Source organism: Urocitellus parryii, chromosome 1 (assembly GCF_045843805.1).
Source record: "Urocitellus parryii isolate mUroPar1 chromosome 1, mUroPar1.hap1, whole genome shotgun sequence".
Taxonomy (NCBI): Eukaryota; Metazoa; Chordata; class Mammalia; order Rodentia; family Sciuridae; genus Urocitellus; species Urocitellus parryii.
Window position 1 is genome coordinate 250,992,445 of NC_135531.1, and position 26,486 is coordinate 251,018,930.

A 26,486-nucleotide genomic window follows, 5' to 3' on the forward strand; every position below is an offset into this window, starting at 1 on the left:
GCATGGCAGGCAAGTTCTCTACCACCGAGTTACACCCCCATCACTGAAATTACTTTAGAAGCACCATATAGCTCAGTGGTACAGCATGTGCTTACCATATGGGAGGCCCTGGGGGTTTGATTTCCAACTCCACATTAAAATAAATAAATAAATAAACCCCATTGTGACTTGTCTGGAGCTTTAAGCACCCTGCACCCCATTTATTTGTGTGTCTTTTTGTCGAAGAAAAACAAAAATAATGTCAGGCACAGTGGCACAAGCTTGTAATCCTAGCTACTGGAGAGACTGAAGCAGAAGGATCACAAGTTAGAGGCCAGCCTCAGCAACTAAGTGAGAATAGTCTCTCTCTTTTTTTTTTTTTGCATTTCATTATTTATTTAGATGTTTAAGCTCTCGCACTAAGTTTTTACAAGCTGGTGAACATTGACAAATTATTTCTCCCACAGAACTATAACCACACATTCCCAGACAGTATAAATATATGGTTGAACTAACATTAATACACATCACCATTTTATCAATTACATAATAAAATAAAATTATCAAGTATCCAAATATTAAGTTACACAGCTCAAAAGGCATATAAAATATTAGATGTCTGCTCAATTCATCAGCAGAAACCCACTTTTTTCTCTTTTTTTTTTTTTTTTTGCAAGAGGTTGGGAATAAAAGAAAAAAAATCACACTTCAAACAAAAAGTTGGTAAACAACTTCTGATAATTATGAAAAAAATTACAAGAATTTCAGAAACTTTATGATTAAGAATTGTTTTACCTACAATAACAGAGCATCTCTATCTTTTAAAAATATTTACTAAATTAAAGAGCATATATTCTACGGGTTCTGCACGAGACAAAGGCAACATTTTACTAAAAATATTTAATAGCCCCCTCCCATTTTTTTTCAGGCCCTCCCTTTTAAGTTTCACCTCAGAGTGCAAACATTAAATTAACTGTAAGGCTTTTTTTTTGTCTGGAGACTTAAAGACATGTGCTTCTGTAAAAACTTAGGTTTTCAAAATGGAGGTTTCCCATAACAGCAAAAAATAAGACTTATAGAAAGATATTGAATAAAAATAATTGCTGTAAGACTTGGTAAAAGGAAAAAAAAACCCAATAGGTAAAAGCAAACCTGATGTATACTGGTATGAATGTGGGAGATGTAAATATAAAAAGAGCAGGCAAATAATCATATAGGGCCTACAATGTTTGAAATGACTGAAGGAATAAATCACATAAGGTCTAGAGTATTCTTAGTTCCTGGAATTTTGGTTTTGTATGATACTAAAAATATGCAAGTATTGTGCTGGGTATTTTGGCACCTAATCTTTCTAAATTTCTTATGTAAGATTCTGGCATGGAAATAGATTTAAAGACATTAACTCAATACCGCATGATTTCAGGAAAGGTCAACTGGTACAAATGAGAAGCACATTTTAAAATGTGAACAGCAAGAATCTTTTGCTAAGTGTCCAAACAGGTTGATCATAACCCAAACATAGAGGTTGAAATTCTGTCAAGCTTGTGGCCTGGTAAAACTGCTTTCCAATACTCCTATGGAAGCTTCATCAGACTTATTCACCACGCTAACATGTTGGCTAATATGTACCACAAATTAGGTCCCGTCTTAAGTTCCACTTCCAAGGCAATAGCATCAGGCGCCCGAGTTTTATTGAATGCAACAGTTGTTTCTATGACCATGGGAGTCTTTGAAGCACAGACGCATTTTAGGACGATACTTCTCCAAATACAAAAGTTGCTTGCTGTTAAAGGCTCCACACCGCTTTTGTCTTATGAATTGTACTGCATCTTCATATTTCATTCCGCCTTCAATCAATGCCAGGGCAACAAGCACTGGAGCTCTCCTAAGGCCACAGTAAAAATATTTAATTATTTTTCTGTCTTACATTCTTTCATAGCATCTTTATTAAGATCCTTCCTCTTCCCGGCGCCGCCTGCCACCAACCCGCTGGCCACCATGTCGGTGGAACTGGAGGAGGCCCTCCTGCTCCCAGGCACCGAGGGGACCATGGGGGGGGGCGACGCATGGGGGGCAGCGACAAGGACCTTGGTGTCCCCAAGCGTAAGAGCAGCCACAAGAAGAACCAGCTGAGCAAGTACACCCAGCTGGTGGTGGAGACCGCAGGCTGGGCAAGCAGTGGCTTGTCGCTGGAGTGCATCTATAGTCTCTCTTTTTTTTAATATTTTATTTACATTTTAGTTTTCGGGGGACACAACACCTTTGTTTGTATGTGGTGCTGAGGATCGAACCCAGGCTGCACCCATGACAGGCGAGCGCGCTACCGCTTGAGCCACATCCCCAGCCCCATATAGTCTCAAAATTTAAAAATAAATAAAGATAAAGAGCTGGAGAATGTAGCTCAGTAGTAGAGAACCCCTGGGTTCAATCCCCAGTTACATAGATAGATAGATAAATAGATAGATAGATAATACTTGAAATATGATTATGAAAACAGCAATTTTACCAGAATCAGAATGCTGATTTTAGGATCTGTCTCCCTTTTTCTCAGTTGACTTTTGCATCCTCAATATGTTTAGTCTGCAGAACAGGCATTACATCCTACTGCAAAGATTATAAGATGTCTTTGAAATTTGAAGAAAGACTGTTCTTCCCTGGGTTTGAGACTCTCATATTTGAAACTAAAGACATTTTTGGTCCTGTAGTGCATACACTCAACCACATAGCAATGCCACCACAAGATAAAAGCTTTAAACATCATGTGCTCTTTCATGCAAACTCCCTATTAATTACTCAGTAAAATTCAGTTTCCACATAGCTATTTCAGTAGTCTCAGGCATTAAAAAAGCAATAGTAGGGGCTGGGTTGTGGCTCAGAGGTAGAGAGCTAGCCTAGCAAGTGTGAGGCCCTGGGTTTGATCCTCGGCACCACATAAAAATAAATAAATAAAATAAAGATATTGTGTCTACCTACAACTGAAAAATAAATATATTAAAAAATATCCGTAATAGACATGGCCATAAAGCAGAACATTTGGGAGGGAGAAGACTAAAGAAACAAGGAATAAAAGCATCTCAATCAGAAACACTCTCTACCAGCCAACAATGGGTGGAATTTATTGATAACATGAATATACCAGATGTTGTTCTGTGTACCATAGACACGGCAATAAGCAAAAAAGATAAAAGTCCCTATTGTTGATGAATATTATATTCACAAGGATCAAGGCAGACAGTAAACGTATGTGTGCATTTATATACACGTGTGCATGTATGTATTTTGTCTCTGGTGCTGGTAAGTGCTATGGAAAAGAATGAAGCAGGGTCCAGGGATGGAGGCCTACTGGGGTGGGATGGGGTAGAGAGCTGCTTTTTCATCTACAGTGGCCAAAGAAGCCCAGACCTAATGTGTATCATCCGGCAAAATCCTGAAGGAAGTGTGCAGAGAGCTGAGGAAAGAGTGGCAAGTAAAAGGATTGCAAACCTGAGACCTCAGAGAAGAATTGTGTTTGCAAGTTCCCCAGGAACAGGTAGGGGGCCAATGTGGCTAAAGCCCAGCAAGCCAGGGTGGCAGTATGAGGAGATGCCCAGGAGTGATGGGCATGGTTGGATGAGCAGAGGTGGGGCTGGCCAGAGCAGGAACTTCGGATTTTATTGAGTGAGATGAAAGGTCACTGCAGGGTGTGGATCCTTCTCCAGTGAAGGATTCCAGTGGTTAGCTGTGGAAGAGATGGTAGGAGCAGGGGGACCAGTTAGGAGGCATTTACAGCAGTTCTGCCAGGGTAGGATGGTGACTTGGCTCAGGAAGAGTGCAGAGGACCTGGCCCGTGAGGGCTTCTGGAATGTCTTGAAGGTCTTGCCAACAGATTTGCTGATGGATTGGGTGAGGGTGTGGGGAAAAAAGAGTAGAGAGAAGTAGCCATTTGCCAGAGCAGCGAACCTTCATAAAATGAATGAATGGCTTAAAAATATTTGTGCAAAAAAAAGCTGTGACCTGTAAGGGCTGGGGATGTGGCTCAGTGGTAGGGCATTTGCCTAGCACATGCAAGGCCCAGGGTTCGATCCTCAGCACCACATAAATATAAATAAGTAAAATAAAGGTATTGTGTCCAACTACAACTAAAAAAATAAAATAAAATAAGAAACTGTTACCTGTAGATAAAACTAATCAGAAAATAGAGATCAAAACAGAGAAATGGCAAAATTCCTAATAAGCAAAATAATCAAGAAAATTACATGAAATAAAGATTTATATTCACTGTTGTTAGTAGTCTCATCCAAATAGATATCATTCCTTGAGCTTTTTAGCAAATGATAGTTTGAAATCCTCATGATTAATAAAACATACGATCATGATTTTTAAAATAAGCATAAGGGTTTTTAGTAATATAATTAAGACTAAAATTGTATTAAAAATCTTAATATTTTTAGCAATGTCAGCTTTACCATCTCCTTTTAAATTTTTTTTTTTTTTTTTTTTTAGGGATCAGGTCCAGGGCTTAGTACATGCTAGGCAAGGACACTGGGTGCTAGGGATCAAGTCCTGGGTTTTTTTTTTTTTTTTTTTTTTTTTTTTAAATATTTATTCTTTAGTTCTCTGCGGACACAACATCTTTGTTTGTATGTGGTGCTGAGGATCGAACCCGGGCCGCACGCATGCCAGGTGAGCGCGCTACCGCTTGAGCCACATCCCCAGCCCAAGTCCTGGGTTTTGTGCATGCTAGGCAAGAGCACAGGAGCACTGAGCCACACTCCTAGCCCCTAATACTAATTTTGATACATACTTTGTAGTGTGTGTGTGTGTGTGTGTGTGTGTGTGTGAGAGTATGTTTATAAGAAGGGAAAATTATGAAACAATTTATAAGTAAAAATATACATAAAATACAAGCATTCTCAGTAAATGGTCAGAAGTCAAGGTTATAAATACAGAAAGTGTTGAAAACTCTTGCAGAAACATACCAAAAGCAAGACTTTAAGACTGAGTGTGGGGGTTTAATAGGTTCAGTGTGAAAGGGGCATAGAGAAGCAGATTTGAGGACATTAATTTGAATTTGCCTTTGAGTGATGCTTTCCAAGCGTTCTGCAAAAGGGAGCGGAGTCCATCCTTGCATCAATCCTGTGGAGTGAAGTCAGGAAAGCTGATAGGACTTTTCACTAGGAGTGGCTGCATGGAGACTTGGGTTGAGATACTCTCCAGAGATACTCAGATAGAAAGTGACAGGGCCAGGATTCATGTAGGGCTTCTGGCTCCACAGACAGTTCTCCCTTAAGACACTCAATAAATATGCTTGATAAATTAAGTGCTTACTCTTGGCTGAGTGTTGTAATAGGTGGTGTGGCGGGGCATCCAAAAGACAGAGAAAGTCATCTCTCTATTCCCATGTAGTCTTTGGTCTGGAACTTGAGAAATTAAACAGATGCCTGTGGAACTTGCTGATTACATTTATAAAACAGTGCATTTGTAAAAGCAAAATACTGAATTTAGTCCAAAAGGACTTTGGGAGCAAAAAGTATAAATTAGAGCATAATAGGATTTTGAACTCCTTTGGTGGTAAGAGGGTCCCAGTTCCAACCAACTTAATAAAGAAGGAAATGCACTAGCCCACAGATCTGATAATGAAAGGTTTGCAGGGTACAAACAGTGATGGTGGGAAGCCACGAATCTCCATCACTCAACATTGGTTTTCTCTGCCTTAGTTTTATTCCTAGGCCTGCTGTCACCAGGTGTTGGTAATTTGGTACCAGCAACTCCTGGCTAAATCCCACAATTCATTTCTCACGGTAGAAAAGAAAGCACCTCTTTCCTGATGGTACCACCAAAGTAGGGCTCTCCCAGGCCTGGGTTTTGTGCCAGTGTCTGAACCAATCATCCATCACTGGGGCTGATCTCTGGTTGGGTTGTATGCCCACATTGAATGGAAGTGAAGTCAGCCACAACAGAAGGGCATTGACTAAGTCAGAAGAGGGTTGAAACAGAAAAACAGAGGTGTCCCTATTAGAAGGGAGAATGGCTGTCAGAAGGGCTGTAATAAGGATTCATTATAACTGGATAAGATTCATGCAGGAAATAACTTTGTTCCCCAATTTGAGTACTTAAGTTTGTTTGCTTGTTTTTAATCTTAGGGAATTCTATACTAGGAGGGAGTTGGTGCAAGAGATTTGTGAGATGCAGGTGTACCCTACAGAACTTTTATACTTAACATTTCTTTTCTTTCCTCCTTCTCTCTCTCCTCAATGATGGGGGTTGAACCCAGGGTCTCACACATGCTAGGCAAGTGCTCTACCACTGAGCTGCATCCCAACCCTCTTTTAAGTCTTTTTTTTTAAAAAATATTTATTTATTTTTTAGGTGTAGATGGACACAACACAATGCCTTTATTTTTATGTGGTGCTGATAGTCGAACCTGGGTCCCGCCCGTGCTAGGCGAGTGCTCTACTGATGAGCCACAATCCCAGCCCTCTTTTAAATCTTAAAGACACTATTTCTTCATTCAGGAATGCCCTGAGCTGAGACTTATCATCTCTTTATGGTGGCTTTTCTGGTTTTTGCTCTCCTGAAGACAGGGTCTTCCTATCTCTAGAGCCCTCAATGATAGCCTTTCAACTCTGTTCCCAGCCACTCCTGGCCTTTGTGATTACTTCTCCCTTTTAAAGGGCTGCCTTTAGCCATCTAAGAGCAACCTGTGATTGAAGAGGCAAGAAACAGTCATCAGCCCTTCCCTCTCTTCCCCTGACTTCCCAAGATGGCTCTCTTTCCAAGTTTGCATTTTTTGTCTTTCCACAGTGGTATGCAACATTCCCTAAGAAAGCCTTTCCACTCTCTAATATGCCTCAACAAATCTTCGCCCTATGCTTTCCAGTTATAATCACCTCCACTGACCCTGTTGACCACTAGCAGGACTTTGCATTTTGGAAACGGTCCTACGTTGCAAAGTCCTGCTCTAGAAGGCAGACAATCTATTTCCTGCTCTCCCAGTGGCCTTTATCTCTCCAAGCCCCTACTCCTATTGCTGTGGAGCGGGGATGATGAGATTCCCAGAGGAGAGCATTCACAAAGTGCTCTGAGTGCTTTGATGAAATTGATGAGGTAAACAGAAACAGATTTTGCAACCATTCTAGCCTGTAAGAATGATAAGTTGTATATATGCAGTGATTTTACCATTTAAAACATAATGGACTTTGTCATTTTAAGTATTCTTTCCAGAGAGATTTATTTCTTGCTGTAAGAAAACAGAATGCTTGATTTCAAACGTTTAAAAAAATAAATACGGCTTGATAGCTTTTAAAACAGAACTTTCGTTATCAGTGATTGATTTAATATTTTGTTTAATCTTTCTAGCTTCTCTCCTGAAGGGCTTGAAACATGCCAATATTGTGCTTCTGCATGACATAATTCACACCAAAGAGACCCTGACATTCGTTTTTGAATACATGGTGAGTTCTCCAGCATTTTACAACACATGAAGGAGAGGCCTGGTGCTTGTATAATGAATCTGTTAATATTTTATGGCATGGTAAAACTTTCATTACAATGTGGAAGGGAGCATGGAAATTTCCATTATATTGTGATTTGTGAAGCCTTAATGTTCCTGTATCCATCTTTAGTCCAGCTTCTTTGTCCACTCTTTTTATTTTTATTTTATTTTTTTGATACTAGGGATTGAGCCCAGGGTTGCTGTACCACTGAGCTACACCCTAGCCCTTTTTATTTTTAATTTTGAGACAGGGTCTCTCTAAATTTCTAAATCTGGCCTCAAACTTGCAATCCTCTTGCCTTAGCCTCCCAAGTTGCTGTGATTTCAGGGATGTGCCACCGCACTTGGCTTCCTTGTCCATTATTTTTGCTGTCTCTTTTCCTGTCTCCTCCAACAATAAACTAGGATTTTGAATTTGCCTTCTACATAAAATTTTGCCCTATAAAAACAACCTAGTTTTAATCACTAGTTGAGCAGAACCCAACATTTATTTCATTGATAACCAAGATATGTCACAAATATTTTAAAATTATATGTAAGCTTATTAAAGAACAACTCATTTTGTACTTTTAAAAGAAAAAATGATTCAAATGAGCAGAAAGAAATCACAAGGCGCATGTATTTGACTTGCCTCCAAGGATCCTTGGAGGGTGAAAAATTCCTGTGTTGTGTTCAGTGCCAGTCATTCATAATGAGCATCTCCATTTGTGCCAAGAAACAGACTTCCTTCTACAAGCCACCTATTAGAAAGACACATTGTGTTTGACCTTAACAGTGTAGTCTCAGAAAACCTGGTTATAGTCCTTTAACATCTTGGTCTCAAAATCCTTAACTTCGTCATTCGTCCTTCATGGTCAGGTCTGTGGTCTGCTTTAGGACAACATCCCAGCACCCCTGACTTCACTCTTGTCTTCTCTTCCTCTGCTGCTCCATTCAGCACACAGACCTGGCCCAGTATATGTCTCAGCATCCAGGAGGGCTTCATCCTCACAACGTCAGGGTGAGTACTGCAAAGGTCAGGCTTTCCTGTCCACAGCAGAGTTTTTTTTTTTGGTCCTGGGGATTAAACTCAGGGGCACTCACCACTGAGCTACATCCCCAGCCCTATTTTGTATTTTATTTAGAGCCAGGGTCTCACTGAGTTGCTTAGCGCCTCTCCTTTGCTGAGGCTGGCTTTGAACTCGCAATCCTCCTGCCTCAGCTTCCCAAGCCCCTGGGTTACAGGCATGCACCACCATAGTCCAGCTATAACAGAAGAATTTTGAAACAGATTTACATCACATAGCCAAGTACCATGACACCAAATAAGAGATGGTCCTCACTGATATTTTAGAGAAACATCAAATAAATATAAATAAATAAATAAATAGTTGTCCCTTGAGAACTGGAGCAATATCTAGCTATTTTCTGGGTAATGTAACCCTGTCAGTCATCAACATCATGCCAAGGTATCCTCAGAATTATAAACTAATTTAAAAGGATTATATTAAAAGAAAAGAAATGAAGGTAGGTCTTCATAAAATAAATGCTTTTTTCATGGGAGACTACTGTGGCCCATGATAAAATTTGCATTGCTTGTTCTAGTGGATCCTATTATACATATGGGACTAAATTCCATTTTCTCAGTCATTAGAATAGAAATAATAGTAAATGCTTAACTAGCAGTAATTCTACATTATAAATTTTAGAAGTCATTTATATTTCATACTTTCTACTCCCAAAGGGTTTATTGGCATTAATTAATTGATCGACTCTTAGAATAACCATATGAGATTTGTATAGGATATATTTATTCATTGAACTAATATTTATGTATTAATTTATTCATTCACTCAAGAAATACTGAGTACTCAGTGTTATATTAAGTTCTATAGTTTCAGTAACAAGTTGTGTTTCTTATTTTCAATGAGCCTAAAGTGAAATAAGATACATGGATTCAACTAGGCAGTTTGAAGTGCAGTACTAAGAACTATGTACACATTAACTAAGAATATTATGGGAATACATGGCGAGTAGACCTAACCCAGTCTTGGGTCTGGTAGGGAAGATTGAGGACAAGACCTGTAGAGTGGGGGAAAAAATTAACATAACTATGGATGATGAGATAAAGAACTAACCAGGGAAACCAAGAAGGAATGTCTAGTCTGTTGAGGACTCTGCTACGGATGAAGTCCATTAACTCATCTGTATGACGATGGGATTTATTTTATTATATCAGTGTTTAGCAATTTGAATGAGGGACAATTGGAGAAAGTAAACATTTGGACTGATCCAGAGTTAGTTTTGCCAGACCTGTGAAAAGAAAAGCCAGGTAAGCAAGAGGAGATAAGGAGATTGCTAAAGTGATGGTCAGCAGCTTCTAGACAGTATCTAACATGAAGATAGGAAGTGAAGCTAAGCAGTTGCTCAGTAGAGGATGGAAGGGCCAAGGAACTGGAGTGTTGATTAAACAGAAGACCAGGCAGAAGAAAGATAACGGAGAAGACAGATTTTCAGGTCTGAGTGACTTACATAACCAGACACTGTCCAAAATGATGAGAATGAATAAAAGATACAGAGGGCATGATTCCTGACCTTCAGGACCTTGCACCTAAAAACAGCAGATAAGATATATACACTGGTGTTACCGTGGGACATTTGTGAATTATGCCAACTAAGAAATGAGACCTGGTACTGTAGACTTGCAAAGAAGACGTCCGGAAAAGTTTCAGGCTTTAAAAAATGCACTGCATTTGAAGAGGCTGGAATAGCACAAGATGGTCCTGGGGGAGAGAATGCTCTCAGAAAAGGCACAGAGTGGGAAGTCAAGGATGTGCTTAAGGAAGAGGGACCCCGAGTTCTGCCCTGTTAGGGCTAAAAGCACTACAGTGTTTTTCAGTCTACAGGTTCTTACCAATGAGTGGGTCATAAAATCAATTTGGTGATTAGCAACCAGTATTTTTAAAACAAAATAAAATGAATGAGAAGAGAATAGAAAACATTAGAATGCATTTCACTTAAAGAAAGTATTATTTTGTGCAACTTTTGTTCTGGTTGTAACCATACTTATATTTATGTATGGAGATAAATGCTGGATGTGTATGTATTTTTTACTGTGGATTGCAGTCAACAAAGCTTCAAGGCACATGGCTGGTCTGACTTCCTTATTTTGCATACAAGGTATCCAGAATTTGAGAGGACCACTATATTGCCTGAGTTCATGGAACCAGACTTACTGTTACTAAAAGTGACACCTGGTTAAGATTCTTTTCTACAAGTGCCATACTGCATTTTTGGTTTTGTTGGCCTGAAATACAGAGAATATTAGTGAAACAGGGTACACAGTCTAGGGAAACAGATTAGGTGGCTGAGAGCCTTATTTTCTGAGAGGAATGGACTTTATTCCTTAGTATAGTCAATTCAGGAGTTTGAGTTCAGAGAGAATGACACAATCAGAAGGAAATGTTTAGGACTGTGATTTGTAGCATGGATAAAAGGGAAACAGAGGCTAGAGTCAGAGATTCCAGTTAGGAGTGATCTAGGATGTGGTCTAGTCTAGCACTTCTCAAACTCTATTGGCAGACAAGTTACCAGGGGATCTGATTCAGTATGTCTAAAGTTAAGCCTGAGTTTCTGCATTTCTGACATAATCCAAAGTGATACAGATGCTGCTGGTGAAGGACCAAACATTGGGTGGCATGGATATAGGTAAAAAGTTATAAAGGCCTAAATTATGGTAGTGATGTTAAGAATGGAAAGAAATGTGAAAAACAATAATAAAGAAGAGTTTACTTTGGACTTGAGGGCTAACTGGGCACAAGGAAGAAAAGGATGGGGCTGTTCCAAATCATTTTGAACTTGATTGACAAGGAGAATTATAGCTTTATTAATAGAAATAGGAGAAGTTGGTTTGGGAAGGGAGAAGAGTCCTGTGGAGACATGTCCAGTTGAGATGGGATACCCAAAGGGAATGAGCAGCAGGCAATTGAGGAGGATCTTGGTACTCAGAAGGGAGCTGTGAGCTGGAGATGTAGATCTGATGGTAGTTAACTCATGAATTTTGGAGTAAAAGACAGAGGAGAGTAGGCCAGACATGGTGGCGCATGCCTGTAATCCCAGCAGGTCAGGAGGCTGAGACAGGAGGATCGCGGGTTCAAAGCCAGCCTCAGCAACAGTGAGGCACTGAGCAATTCAGTGAGACCCTATCTCTAAATAAAATCAAATAGGGCTGGGGATGTGGCTTAGTGGTCAAGTGCCCCTGAGTTCAATCTCCAGTACAAAAAAAATATATATATATATAGGAGAGTAGATAACCAAAAGTGCACCAAGAGAAGAGGATTGAGGATGGAACTTTCAGTTTAAGGATGAGAAGAGGGACAGGATAGCAAGTGACAAAAGGGAGAAGCTTTCAGGAATGTACAGCACCCAGAGAAATACTTTGTCATGGAAGTCAAAGGAAGAGCTTATTTCAAGAGGGTCATAGTGGAGAGTATCACCAACACAAGAAATACAGTTAAAAAATCATCCTCTTGGGAGTTAGGGCTGCAGTTGTTTGAGGGGATGTGACATCGGTGGTCAGGGGACTGAGAGAAACTACTAATGTTCCTGTGGAACTGCATTTGAATTTTATAAAAATGTAATGGATTGAGAGGAGAAAACCTATAGTGGCGGTGAAGACCCTGATGCCATCTATGTCACATTGAAATCTTCTGATGGTCATGAATATGTTGTAAAAAGAGAACGTACACTAAAATAGCCCAAGTCAGTCTGCCAGAAATGAAACCACTGAGGTCAGTTTTAGAGAGATCCTTCACATGTACTATCAAAGGTGTACACAGCTCCACTGAGATTCCGGAATTCCCAATTGCACCTGAAATTGCACTGGAACTGCTGATGGCTGGAACTTCCGAGATGGTAAAATAAAATAAATCATAATAAAAAAATTCATCCTCTTGGCTTCAAGGGCTTTGTTGATCTGTGAGGGATACACTAATAAGCAGAGGAACTTATTGGGGGTATACAGAGGCAAAAAGGAAAAAGTAATCAATCAAAGCGGGTGGGAGTGGGGATGATTTCCCCAGAATGGAGGCGGCAGTAAAAATGTCAGAATGCCAGAGAAGGCATGGAACAGCCCCGAGACCAAAGCCAATTCAGTAAGGCTGGAGTTTAAAGTAGGCAGACTTTGGGGATGGGTAAAGATGAGACTCGGGAGATAATGAGTAGGAGCCAGAGCATAAAGGCCCGGTCTGTATTATTCTGTGCCATATGAGGACCCATTAAATGGTTTTAAACAAAAAGGAGTAAACTCAGATATTCTTTTTGTAAAGCTCATGATGATAACAGGTGTGGTGATTGAAAGGAGGGAAATACTCTTAAAAAATATTGTATTATCCAGACCCAACACCCTCCTTGATTTATCCTACCTGCCCGGCCCCCAGCTCCCACTCACACAGTGTGTAGGCTTCTCTTCCTCTGCTCATTCCCTAAGTGCTGGTGTCTACCTTGACCGAGAGGGTAATCAGCACAACGGTGGTGCCACGTGAGGTGATGGTGGAGGGAAGTGGCTCCATATGCCATCAGCTACCTAGCCAGCATTGACAGGAAGAGGAAGCGTTGGCAAGAACTGTTCTGGCTTTGAGTATTAAGGGGGATGGTGGTGCCATTTGCTGAGATAAAGGAATAGGAAGACAATGGATATTGAAGGTACAGTGAATGATGTTCGGACCTGCTGAGTGAGGAGATGATGGGATGTCCAGGTGAACATCAGGCCATGTGAGTCTAAAGGCCAGGAAAGAGATCAGAGTTGGAGATAAAGGTTTCAAATGATCAGAATATGGGTGTTCCCTGAAGTCCTGTCAATGGGTAAGGTGGTGAAGGGAGAGTATATAGACCCATAAGAGAGGAAGGTCAAGGACAGAGCCCTAAGGTACATCAGTATATTAGAGATTAGTAGAAGTGGAACTTATTAAAAGAACAGCCAGAAAGGCAGGAGGAAAATGAGGAGATTGGGGAACCAGGAAGAGAGAGAGTATTATAAACGAAAACATGGTCAACCATGCCAAACACTGCAGAGATAAGAAATGAGAGGAATCTATTGGATTTCATGGCAAAAGGCATTGGTGATCATGGCCTTTTGTAGAAAACCTCTTTCTAGGCCTCACTGTCAAAGCTTTTTTATGAATTTCACATTTCAAAAGACAGTTTCATGTGATGGTGAGATCCAGCATGTGACCATGGAGTCGGTGGCCACAGTAGACCCGAGAAGCAGATCGGGGGTGCTGGGGAGATTGACTAGACTCACTCTCCTGGGCACTGATGTCCTGAGGCAACAGCTGTGATCCAGATGCCCATGTCTTCAGTGTGATAGACAGGGAACAGGAGTTGATGAGATGACAGTGAAGACAGAGTAGAGGAAGACTAGCTGAATGCATGAAAATCTAACAGATACTTAAAATTAAGGGTAGAGAAGTAATGCTTCTGTTGTTTGTTTGTTATTGAGGTACTGGGGGTGGAACTCAGGGTCCCTCTACCACTGAATTATATTTGTAGTTCTTTTTAAAATTTTATTTTGAGAGTGGGTCTTGCTAAGTTGACCAGGCTGACCTGGAATATAGCAATCTTCCTGCCTCAGCCTCCCAAGTAGCTGGAATTACAGGTGAATGCCACCATACCTAGAAAAAGTAATGGTTTTGAAGTGATATTGGGAAGGGAGAGGTAGCATATCCTACCTTTCGTGATCAAAATTATGAGGAAGTTGTAGAAAAACTAGCATATAAAAAAGAAAAGAAAAATTCAATAATAAATCTAAAAAAATGAAAAGTAAAGAAAAACTAGCATCTATTAGAGAATAGTGTAAGGAAGCAATGAACTCACTTCTCATTGAAGGAAAGGAGGCAGATAAAAAAATTCATTAGAGCTTAGTCTTTGGAGTGTTTGAAACCAGGATTGAGGAGTAAAGAGTAAAGAATGAAATGGTTCTGGGGAAAAAAAAGAGCAACAGACACTGGGTTCAGTGATAGGACAAGCAGAGCCATATGGACATGAGGTTATGGGAGAGAAGGCAATAGTTAGAGACTTACATATTGAAAAGTGACCAAGAAATAAAACAGGGTGGAATCCTAGTGAGGTTTAACTTTGTGTTAGTCAGCTTTGTATCACTGTAACAAAGCACCTGGGACAATCAATTCGGAGGAGGAAAGATGTTTGGCTCAGGGTTTCAGTCCATGGTCACTTGCCTCTGGTTTTGTTTTGTTTTGTTTTGTTTTTTTTTGGTTGTTGTTGTTGTTTTGGTCAGGGAGCCTGTGTTAATGCAGAACATCATGGTGGGAGAATGTGGTGGAAGAGGCTGCTCACCTCATTGAGACAGGGAAAAGAGAGAGAAAGAGATCGAGAACAAAATATACCCTTCCAGGTCATGCCCCCAGTGACACACTTCCTCCAACTGGGCCCTACCTCCTACAGTTTCCACTACCTCCCAGTAGTCCATTCAATTATGAGCCCATCCAATTCATCCATTAATCCATGGATGAGATCAGAGCCGTTGTAATCCAATCACTTCCCCAAAGCCCCACCTCTGAACATCGCTGCATTAGGGACTAGCCTTCAATACATGAAGCTTTGGACCACTCTCTGTGTCAAAACATGATATCTGCTGGGCACCGTGGTGCATTCCTGTAATCCCAGAGGCTCGAGAGGCTGAGGCAGGAGGATTGTGGGTTCAAAGCCAGCCTCAGCAACAGCAAGGTGCTAAGCAACTCAGTGAGACCCTGTCTCTAAATAAAATAAAAAATAGAGCTGGGGATGTGGCTCAGTGGCCGAATGCCCCTGAGTTCAATCCCTGGTACTTCCCACCCCACAAAAAATGACATTGTTTATTAGATTTCTAATATGAGTCCTAGGGATCCCTGGTAAGTGGCAGGAGGCAGGCTTCCCTGCACATAGCAGGCTAAATGACTCAATTCTGTTTTTGAGGGACTCTAGCCCACATGGCACTAGCCCAGTGGAATTATTTTGTTCCCCTCAAACCTTATTGTGTTGGAAACATGTCTAACCCATGGGGTATGGGAAGTCTGTTTGGAAAGAGTCGCCCACGGTCTGGCTTGACTTTGAGAAAACCCCATAGGATTTGGTGATAGCAATGATGGAGTAATTGTTGAAGGAAGAATCCAGGTTGTGAGGGATGAAAGAGTGAGTGGGTAGTGAGCTTAGTCAACACACACTGCAGTTTTAAGAATTGTGGCTACAAAATACTATACCTTGATGCCGCAGGGCTTTGCCATTTACAATGCTTAGAGGTACCTGAAGAGGCAGAGAAGCAAGGCACTGAGCAGCAAGAAGGTAGGAGGTGGGTGTGACTAGTTAGTGAGACCTGTCTACACTTGGGACATGAAAGGCATTTCAAGCTGACCCACCAAGAAGCTGTGTCTCTGACTCAGCCAGCTGACTCTTTCCTTCTTGTCATGTTAATTTCCTGTCTTTTCTCAAGATGGTATAGTGGAGTCAGGCAGTCCTGAATTTGAGTCTGTGCCTAGCCTTGTGTTTTTCTAGACTCTTCCTAGACATTTTTTTTTCTTCCTGGCACTGGAGGAATTCAGCATACTCTTCCACTGAGCTACATCTCCAGTCCTTGTTATTTTTAAATTTTGAGACAGGGTCTTGCTAGGATGGCCTCAAACTTTCAATCCTCCTGCCTTAGTCTCCCCAGTGGCTGGGATAACAGGCATACACCCACTGTGCCCTGCTCTAGACATATTTTTAAAGTTTCCTGAGTCCTGGTTTTCTTATCTGAAAACTGAGGACAAGTTGTCTTCCAAAGGCTGGAACACTCTCTGGCCACCATATTCCTATCTACTGTCTCTCACCTGTCTTCATCTCCCTCTTTCCTTCATCCCTTCTCATTGAAAGAGCATACTATGATACCTTATCTTTTGCCTAAAATTTCAAATTGCTTCTTTTTATTGTCTTGGCTATGAAAATTTCTATTTATACCAATTAGAAGTTTTGAATGTTAGCATAGGAATTTTGTGCTTTGGTAGCTTATTGGTGAATGGTAAATTGAATAGTGTATGTGTCTGAGGTACCAGAAACATAAAGTGTTGGAAAGACTCATAGGAACAGTGAACATTTGAAGAAAGAGTCATATGAAAAAAAAATGGAGGGTGGTAGTGCTGGGGGCCTCATACATGCTAGATGAGTGCTTCAGAACTAAGCTACATTCTCAGCCCAAGAAATTTATAACTTTTTTTTTCAGTATTAGGTATGAACCCAGGGCCTTAAACATGCCAGGCAAATGCTCTACCACAGACCCATATCACCAGATATCTATATAGAGAGAGATTCAGATACACTGGCATATAAGTTTGCCTGTCTTCTGCTTTGGTGGGACCATGCTGCTCATTAACTTGGCTCCAATGTCTCCATGTCATTGTTAGGTTAGCCCTGCTCCTAGTAGCTCTGAAGTTCCTAGTTTTCAAATTGCCATGAGAAAAGTGGATTTATCCTCACACCTCTGCAGATGCCATTTTGCCTCTGTTCCCAGGAATGCTGGGCCTGGCCTTTTCTTTTCTAAACTGTCAGAACATGTTCCCACTTGGCAGAGATCTTTGTAAACACTGATGTTGGTGTTTGGATTCTCATTGCCAGTGGCACTGGAAAATAGCAAGAGACACATTAGTTTTTCCTTGTAAGCTTTTACATCGATGGGAATTTAGTAATGTCTTTGGTTTCTGTGCTTCACAATCACAAGGGAAAAAAAATTTTTTTTCAGGGCTGAAGATGAAACCCAGGGCTTCGTGCATGCTAGGCAAACACTCTATCACTGAGCTGCACCCCTGGCCTCCATGTGAAACATTTTAAAATTGGGGCCTGGAATGAATTTTTGCTTTTTCCACCAGTACCACCACTCTTTCTCCTTTCTTCTCCCTACTATTGATTCCTTATTTTCTTTTGATTTTTTTGGAGGGGGGTTCATTTCACTTGGTCTCTTTTCCTTCTTAATCTATACTGTGTATTTATCTTGTTTTTAGCTTTGAATTTAAGACTTTAAAATTAAGTTTAAAAAGATAATGATTCCTTTCTTTCCTAACACCATCGAAGGATCTATCCCCCAGCCAGGTCTCCTTGCATTGTGTTTCAAAGAGGATTTCATATCAGAATCTGGAAAACTTTCATAATTGTAAACTTTAGAATATCATTTCCAGGTCAACTTTGATCTTATATGCCAAATTCATTGGTGGGGGGAATATTATATCTTTCACATCTAAATCAATAACTAGTGTTCCAAGGGAAACTTCAAAGTTTGGCTTTATATTTTTAAGGAAGGGTAATTCCTGCAGTGTCAAAGAAATGAGATGTCAGGAGAAGCCAGAATCCCTTTGTTTAGGATGTGGTCTAGTTACTAGATTTTCTTTGTCCTTTTTTCCTCCCTCTGAATAAATGTAAAGTCTTTTTTTTTTTTCTCTCTCTCTCTCAAGAGACACTTCCACTATATTCTTTCAGACGCCTGTTTTTGATTTAGAGGAGAAGTCAACACATAGTGGCTCAAATGTCCTTAGGTTTGGTGTTCATTCCTTCCAGCTTTTCATGTTTCAACTTTTGCGGGGCCTGGCGTACATCCACCACCAACACGTCCTTCACAGGGACCTGAAACCTCAGAACTTGCTCATCAGTCACCTGGGAGAGCTCAAACTGGCTGATTTCGGTAAGTCGCCCCTCAGGTCTCTTTCTGGGCTGTGAACAATGATGCTTTTGTGTGTATGGACTCTCCTGGCCTTTGAAAACTTGGAGGCTGGGAAGGAGATGCCCAGTGAGGATATCGGATAACTACCATCCAGGAAGTGTGAGGCAAAAGAGAGAGTGGAGATCAACAGCTTCCTAGGATTCCGTCAAGCCCAAATCTAGTCAGATGCCTCAAAACTTAGGCATCCTCTACACCCTTGCTGCCATTTTTTAATATAGTGGCATTGGCAGAGTAGACTCTACTCAGGAGGTTTCCCTACATCTGAGTGGATATTACAAATTCTGTTAGAATAGATCAAGGTTATCCCAGGATAAAGAGATTACCTCCAGACTACAGCACAGACTCTTGCAGGAATGGACACTTTTTCCTGCTCACCTAAGTATCTGCAGAAGTGTGACTGTGTTCCCATCAAAGTGACAGATTTCCTCTGAGTATCACCCTTATCTTTCCATTTTAGCATTTATCACAGTTCATAATTATATTCACCTACCAATGCATGCACACACACACACACACAGTACACACGAATACACACACATGCCCATACACGAATGTACATACACATAGCTTTTTCTCCTCCACTAGAGCGTAAGCATTATGAGGGCAGCTGGGATTAGATTTGCTTCTCATTTTATCCCTACTGCCCTGTACCACACTAGGTGCTCAATAAATGCTTGTTGACAAACTGATTCCATGAGAGTGGAGGAACCACTCTTCTCTGTTTGACAAATGTCAAATGGTAGTGCTGAAGCTGCAGGACTTTATTATGAGGTAGTAGCATTCATCTTGACATATAAGCATTTGACAGAAATTCATTTACCACTTCTCTACAACAGTGAACTCCTCTTTTAAGTTTTTTTTCCCAATTACAAATCATATAATTATGTGAAATAAGCAGCTGACAAAAATACTGTCATTTTGTAGAATAGTGCTTGAGAGAAAATTATCTCAGGTCCTAATAAATGAAATAATTTGGATCATCAGTCCCTATCATTTACCTATGAAACTGGGGGTTCCTGCAAAAATCGAGGGTAGACATATTAGTCCTAAACACAGTTAGTTTGGTTGCTGTTGCAGAGACCACAAATTATAGAGGTGTAGCATGCTAGAAGCTAAGAGTCCTAACCACACAGTCAAGCTTGTATGGTGGCCCCTGGTGTCTCTGCTGAGGCTTCTTGTGTCCTTAGCCCCACCATTCCCATGACATTTTCTCAGTTGTGTATTTCAAGGTGTTTGCCACTTCAGGCTCATCACAGCTCAGAGAAAGAGAAAAAGGAGACAGAACACTTCACTCCTCCATGAGGACATGACTCAGAAGCTCACCCATCATCTCTGTTCACATCATATGGGCAAGAACTTGGTCACCTGACCACACTTAGCTACCAGGAATTCCATACCTAGCTACAAAGCAGTCAAGCTTTGGGAAATCCTCTTGGTGAGAATCAAGGGTCAAGAGAGTTGAGTGCTTCTATGAAAATCCCCCAAAGTTTGTGTGTTATTTTTAAAATTCTGTTTACTCTGCCATTCACACACTCTCCCAGTAGAGTGAATCATTGTGTCTCCCAGAAGGGTCACCACAGTGAGTTCCATGATTTTCCTCCTTTGGGCAGGTCTTGCTCGGGCCAAGTCCATTCCTAGCCAGACATACTCTTCAGAAGTTGTGACCCTCTGGTACCGGCCTCCTGACGCTTTGCTGGGAGCCACTGAATACTCCTCTGAGCTGGACATATGGTAAGAGCTGATGCCAAGAAATTGAAGAAAATGTGAGTCGCCCAACCATGAGGGTTGCTTGATCATCTATAATACATGTCAAGTAATGATCTAATAAGGACAGTCACTAACGTTTATATAGAAAGAAAGACCTTAGGTGTTTTGAATGCACTATCTCATTTGATTTTTGCAATCAGTCTATGAGTTTTTATGGTAAAGAAACTGCTATCCAGAGAGGTCTTGCCCAAGGGATCTTCTGCATTTTACACTCCTTCTACCACTCCCCTCCTCCTGGCTCCTCATTTCAGTCTTTTGCCTTTTCTCCTTAACACCTTGTCCTCAGAAAAACACATATAAACACCCCCAAAGAGACAGATACAAACACACACAACTGCACCCACACACTCTCATGTGCCCAAACATAGGGCACAGTCTGGTGGGAAAGGCATGAAGACTAAGACCAGGAGACCTGATATTCATACCAATTCTGTTTCTTTCTTTTTTGAGGGTGCCCAGGGGCACTTAACCAATGAGCCAGATCCCCAGCCCTTTTTTATATTTGATTTAAAGACAGGATCTCACTGAATTGCTTAACACCTTGCTAAGTTGCTGAGACTGGCTTTGAACTTGCAATCTTCCTTCTTCAGCCTCCTAAGTTGCTTGAGATTAGAGGCATGTGCCACCATACCCAGCTTTATTTCTAATCAATTAATCTTGATTCTAATATTTTGAAAAAGTCATATATCTTTCTTTTGTGTGTTTCTTCATTTTAAAAATGAGGGTCATAAGCTCTCCCCACCAGGGGCTAAATGGAACTGTAGTGCAAGTATAAGGACCAGATAGATAGATGCTATAAGTAGAACCACATTGTTAGGGTGACTCTTGGGTCAAGGGAGTATGTGGAGAGAATGAGACCTCAGTGGTGTTATGCACTCTGGGTGTTGTTCTTGGAGGTAGCCCATCATTTGAGGGCCACAGTTACACAGTCAACTCTTCGAAGGTGATAAAATGCACAGACCTCTTTCAAGAGGCTTTAGAAGAAAGGGTTTCTATAAACACAGGCTTTGTTTTTAAAAATCAATAAATTTTTTTAAAATAAATAAACAGTGCACTAAAAGGCTGGTGTAAACTTTTAGATTTCCCAACAAATTGAAAAAGTTTGCAGAAAATTTCCTCCAGTTTATTGAGAGTCATGGATTTTTGATATCTGGTCCCATTTCTAGAAATATCACCTGATAGTCAAACCCCTCTGAAACTGTCAGCTTACCCTGCTCTGCACTGTCACTTCAAAGGCCTTCAACAGGCTCAGGCATGCTCAGCTCATAACGATGTCTTCCTGTTGTGTTTCACAGAGTGAAACTTCTACCCATCAATTTTAAACTCACTCTTATTAGAGAATATTTAAAACACTCAAACATATGGAGAACACATATGTAGATCAGTGATTCTTAACCAGGAGCAATTTTGCTCCCCAAGGAACACTCGCCAATGCCTGGAGACATTTTTTTGTTGTTGTTGTCAAGGCTGTGTGTATGGGGTGCAGTGGGGTAGGTTGCCACCAGCATCTAGTAGGTAGAAAGACCAGGGATACTGCTAAATATACTACAATGCATAAGATAGCTCCCCACAGCAAAGATTTATCCAGCCCTGATTGACAATGGTGTAAAGATTTAAAAAGCTGATACAGGTTAAGAAGCATAATAAAGTGAACTGCATGAACCTACTACCCTGTATAACAGCTAGAACTTAATATTACCATATTGACTTGTGTACCTTTTCCATCAACTGACTGCTCTACTGGATCAGTGTCCTCCTGAATTTTGTTTTATTTTATTTTTTGATCCTATTCCCTTACCCTAAAACTTTTAAAAATAGTACCTTACCTGGCATAGTGGTACATGCCTATAATTCCAGCATCTCAGGAGGCTGAGGCAGGAGGAGGATCATGAGGTTCATAGCCAGCCTCAGCAATTTAGCGAGTCCCTAAGCAGTTTAATGAAACCCTGTCTCTAAATAAAATATTTTTTAAAAAGGCAGAGGATGTGGCTCTGTGGCAAAGTGCCTCTGGGTTCAATTCCTAGTAATAATAATAATAATAAAAATAGTACCTTCACATTTTATTTGTATTCTTAAAAATTTTATTTTATTTTACCTGCTTTTGAGCTTTTATAAAAATGGGATTACATTGTTTAGTCTTCTGTATCTTGCTCTTGTTCTCATGTAATGTTTCTAGAATTCATCCACATTGATTTATGTAGCTACACTTTATTTCCTGTTGTTGAACATTTTATTTACTTTGATTTTGTTTTGTTCCTGCTATTTTGAAAAGAATTGGTGTTTATTTTTAAGGGTTTTTCTAAGATACTTATCTAGGGATAAATGCGCCATCTCCCAGGGGATGTAAATGTTCAATTTTATAAAACAGTGCTTCATTGTTTTCATAAGTGGTTATAATAGTTGATATCCCAGCAGTGGATTGTAGCCTCTGATTCATATCTGTACCAATTTGCAATAGCAGAATTCTTAATTCTTGGGGTTCAATTCTTAGCACTGCATATAAACAAACAAACAAACAAATAAATAAATAAAAGTCCATCATCAACTAAAAAAAATTTTTTTAAATTCTTAATTCTTGCTCATCAAGTGTACAGAATGTTTTCATGTTGTGATGTAAATCTGCTTGTCCCTAAACACTAATGAGGTTGGGCATCTTTTCATGGATGATTTGCCATTATGTTTCTTTTCTGTGATTTACTTATTCCTGTCTTTTGTTCATTTGCTGTTGGTCTCTCTGTTTCCCTCTCTTCCTTTGTTGATTAACAGTAGTTCTTCATGTATTCTGGATTTTAATCTTTTATCAGTTATGTGTCTAACAAGTAGCCTTTCCTAGTTCAGGGCTTATGTTTTCATATCTTAATGTTATTCTTTTGGATAAAGTTTTTAATTTTAATATTGATAACCTTTTGTTTATCCCTTTTAATTTCATATTTCAAAAGTCCTTCCTTCCTTCCTTCCTTCCTTCCCTTAGGTGAGGATGATATTTCCTAATAGATGCTTTTAAAGATTGAACAGTTGTGTACGTGTGTGTATGTGTGTGTGTGCACACATGCACACCACTTGGGATTTGCACAGGATAGGCAAGCACTCTATCAGTGAGCTACATTTCCAGCCCTTTTTTTTTTAAAAAAAATTGTATTTTATTTTGAGATAGGGTCTCACTAAGTTGCCCAGGTTGGTCTTGAGTTTGCGTTTTTCCTGTCTCAATCTCTTGAGTAGCTGGGATTACAGGATTGAAACACAATGCTCCATCAAAGGTTATAAAGTTTTTTCTTTGCACTTTAATCTTTGGTGCATTGACTTTTGTGTATGCTAACCAAACTGTCTCACTCACTTCTTCAGTGACTTGCCATACCAAATCTCTCATATATCAAGTTTCCATAAATGTATAGGTCTGTTTCTGGGTTCTCTATTATAGTCCACTGGGGTCAATTTATCTGTCCTAACTTCTATAGCATTATAATAATAATTGATAGGTTGTAGGACAAGTTTCCTCACCCACTTCAACTCTTCCTTCAAGAGTATCTTGATTATCACATATCTAAAATCCCATATCTAAAATGCCAACTACTCAGGTGGCTGAGGCTAGAGGATTGCAGATTGGAGCCCAGCTGGTCAACATAACAAAAACCCCATCTTAAAAAAAAAAAAAAAAGTTCTGATGATTTTTTGTATAAAGTTTAGATTCAATACTTCAAGTTTCATAAAAATTCCTAATATGATTTTCACTGGGATTATGTGGAATTTATAGGCTACTTTGAGATTAACACTCATGATATTGCCTTCCAGTTTTTGAACATTATTTATCTCTCCATCTGTTAGTTATTCTTTAGTGACTTTTGGCAAAGTTTTATAATTTTCTTTTAATCTAAGTTCTTACATATCTAAAATAAAGGTTCTTAGCCAGATATAAGAGTACAACATCTCAGGGAGTCTGAGGTAGAAGGAGCCCAAGTTCCAGGCCAGTTGGGTAATTCAGCAAGACTCTGACTCAAAACAAATTAAAAAGTACTAGGGAAGTAGATCAGTGGTAGAGTAGTATGGGGCCCTGGATTCAGCACTATAAGAAGAAAAACAAGTAGAAGTTCTTGTAAGCCTATTTTATGGTTTCTTTTGTTTCTTATATATGGTGTGTTTGCCCCCCCTCTGTGGTCAGTTGTTTTTGACAGTGATGTTAATTTGCTTTGGAATTTTATTTGTGGGATTTCTTTGAGGTCTTAAATGAGGTGAGTCCTTCAGACAGGATTTGTATTTGATGACACTGGGGATATTTATCAAAATAATACAAATATTTTATTAATTGCATTAATTATTTATCAATGTAGTTTTACCTACATTAATTACCTTTTGATTTCTTTTACCAGTATCTACCAAAAAGAACTGTGTCAATTTAGAGGAATAGTTGGGTAGAATATGTAGCCAGGAGCATCTTACAAAGTGATCCAAATGGTTGAGGGTGTGTCAAAAGGACACAGAAGGGCTGGGGTTGTATCTCAAGGCTAGACTATTTGCCTAGTATACAAGAAGTCTTGGGTTTGATTCCCATCATTGCCAAAACAAAAAAGGACAGGGGAATCTGTTTGAAGAGATTTCAATTGACCAAATCTAGGGAAATTTGGATAATATTAAAGTAAATGATGAGAGTAGAATACATATGTTCACACTAAAGATAGATAGCTAGTTAGATGGATAAGAAGGGCGTCGCCTTCCTACAGTAGAATGCCAATTTAAACTGAAGAAGAAATGATGGAGGTGGAAAATCACTATTTTATAACCAGTATGGGAGTAATTAGTTGAAACAAGAACTATCGGTGCTAAACTAGAAGGGGAAAGTTTGATGAGCAGTAAGATATTTACATGGTCTCAAAGTACCTCTTCTCAAATCACTTAATTACAAAGAAAAACAATAGTGACCTTATTGGAGAGAAATATGGCAGGCAACATCTTACCTAAGTAATGAAAGTTAATATGATAAGACTACTGACATCATGTGCCTCCAAACATTATGCTCTGAGAAGGATGCCCATCATTTGTTTGGTATTCCCGAAAAACATAGTCTGAATCTAAGCATGAGGAAACAGGAGATAAATCCAATTTAAGAATATTCTACAGAAGTAGTCAGCCTGATTGGTACACTCTTTAGAAGGTCAAGCCCCCCCCGCCCCGCTTTTTTTGGAGGGCAGTGCTAAGTAATGAACCCAGGACTTCATACATGCTAGGGAAGTGCTCTACCACTGAGCTACATACCACCCCCTGGGTCTAGGTTTTGAAAGCAAAGAAAAATGGAGGGACTGTTCCAGATTAAAGGAAACTACAGAGACATGTCAACTAAATGCAATGCACAGTGCTAGATTGGATCCTAGGGCAAATGGAGCTATAAAGAATATTAGTGGGTTCAAAATGCTAGAAAAACTAGGGTTATCAGGAAAATACCTCAACATCATAAAGGCTATCTATGCTAAGCTCCAGGCCAACATCATTCTAAATGAATAAAAATTGAGAGCATTCCCTCTAAAAACTGGAACAAGACAGGGATGCCCTCTTTCACCACTTTTATTTAACATAGTTCTTGAAACACTGGCCAGAGCAATTAGACAGATGAAAGAAATTAAAGGGATACCATAGGAAAAGAAGAACTCAAATTATCACTATTTGCAGACGATATGATTCTATACTTAGAAGACCCAAAATATTCCACCAGAAATCTCCTAGAACAATAAATGAATTCAGAAAAGTAGCTTGATATAAAATCAACACTCATAAATCAAAGGTATTTCTATATATCAGTGACAAATCCTCTGAAAGAGAAACTAGGAAAACCATCCCATTTACAGTAGCCTCAAAAAAAAAAAAAAAAAAACTTGGAAATAAACTTAATGAAACAGGTGAAAGACCTCTACAATGAAAACTAAAGAAGGGAATTAAAGAAGACCTTAGAAGATGGAAAGATCTACCTTGTTCCTGGATAGGCAGAATTAATATTGTCAAAATGACCATACTACCAAAAGCACTATTCAATGATTCAATGCAATCCCAATCGAAATCCCAATGACATTCCTCATAGAAATAGAAAAAGCAATCATGAAATTCATCTGGGAAAAATAAGAGACCCAGAATAGCCAAAGTAATCATTAGCAAGAAGAGTGAAGCTGGTGGCATTACTAGTCCAGACCTTAAACTATCCTAAAGAGCAATAGTAACAAAAACAGCATGGTATTGACACCAAAATAGACCTGTAGACCAATGATACAGAATAGAGGACACAGAGACTAACCTACATAGCTACAGTTATCTTATATTAGACAAAGGCACCAAAAACATACATTGGAGAAAAGATAGCCTGTTCAACAAATGGTGCTGGGAAAACTTGAATTCCAAGTGTAACAAAATGAAATTAAACCTCTATATCTCACCATGCACAAAACTCAACTCAAAGTGGACCAAGGACCTAGGAATTAAATCAGAGACCTTGCACCTAATGGAAGAAAAGTAGGCTCAGATCTTCATCATGTCAGATTAGGAGCCAACTTCCTTAATAAGACTTTTATA

The 26,486-nt window shown here is 39.7% G+C and overlaps 1 protein-coding gene and 1 pseudogene across 1 annotated transcript in view; both read left to right on the plus strand.

The window, feature by feature from the left end:
• Positions 1-26,486, plus strand: part of Cdk15 (cyclin dependent kinase 15) — an 89,821-nt gene that overhangs the window by 13,120 nt on the left and 50,215 nt on the right. The window contains exons 5-8 of the mRNA XM_026405349.2: positions 7,318-7,412; positions 8,391-8,453; positions 18,008-18,131; positions 19,781-19,901. Coding sequence (XP_026261134.2) covers positions 7,318-7,412; positions 8,391-8,453; positions 18,008-18,131; positions 19,781-19,901 — 403 coding nt within the window. The remainder of the gene's footprint in view (positions 1-7,317; positions 7,413-8,390; positions 8,454-18,007; positions 18,132-19,780; positions 19,902-26,486) is intronic.
• Positions 12,072-12,355, plus strand: LOC113194315 (elongin-C pseudogene; annotated as a pseudogene).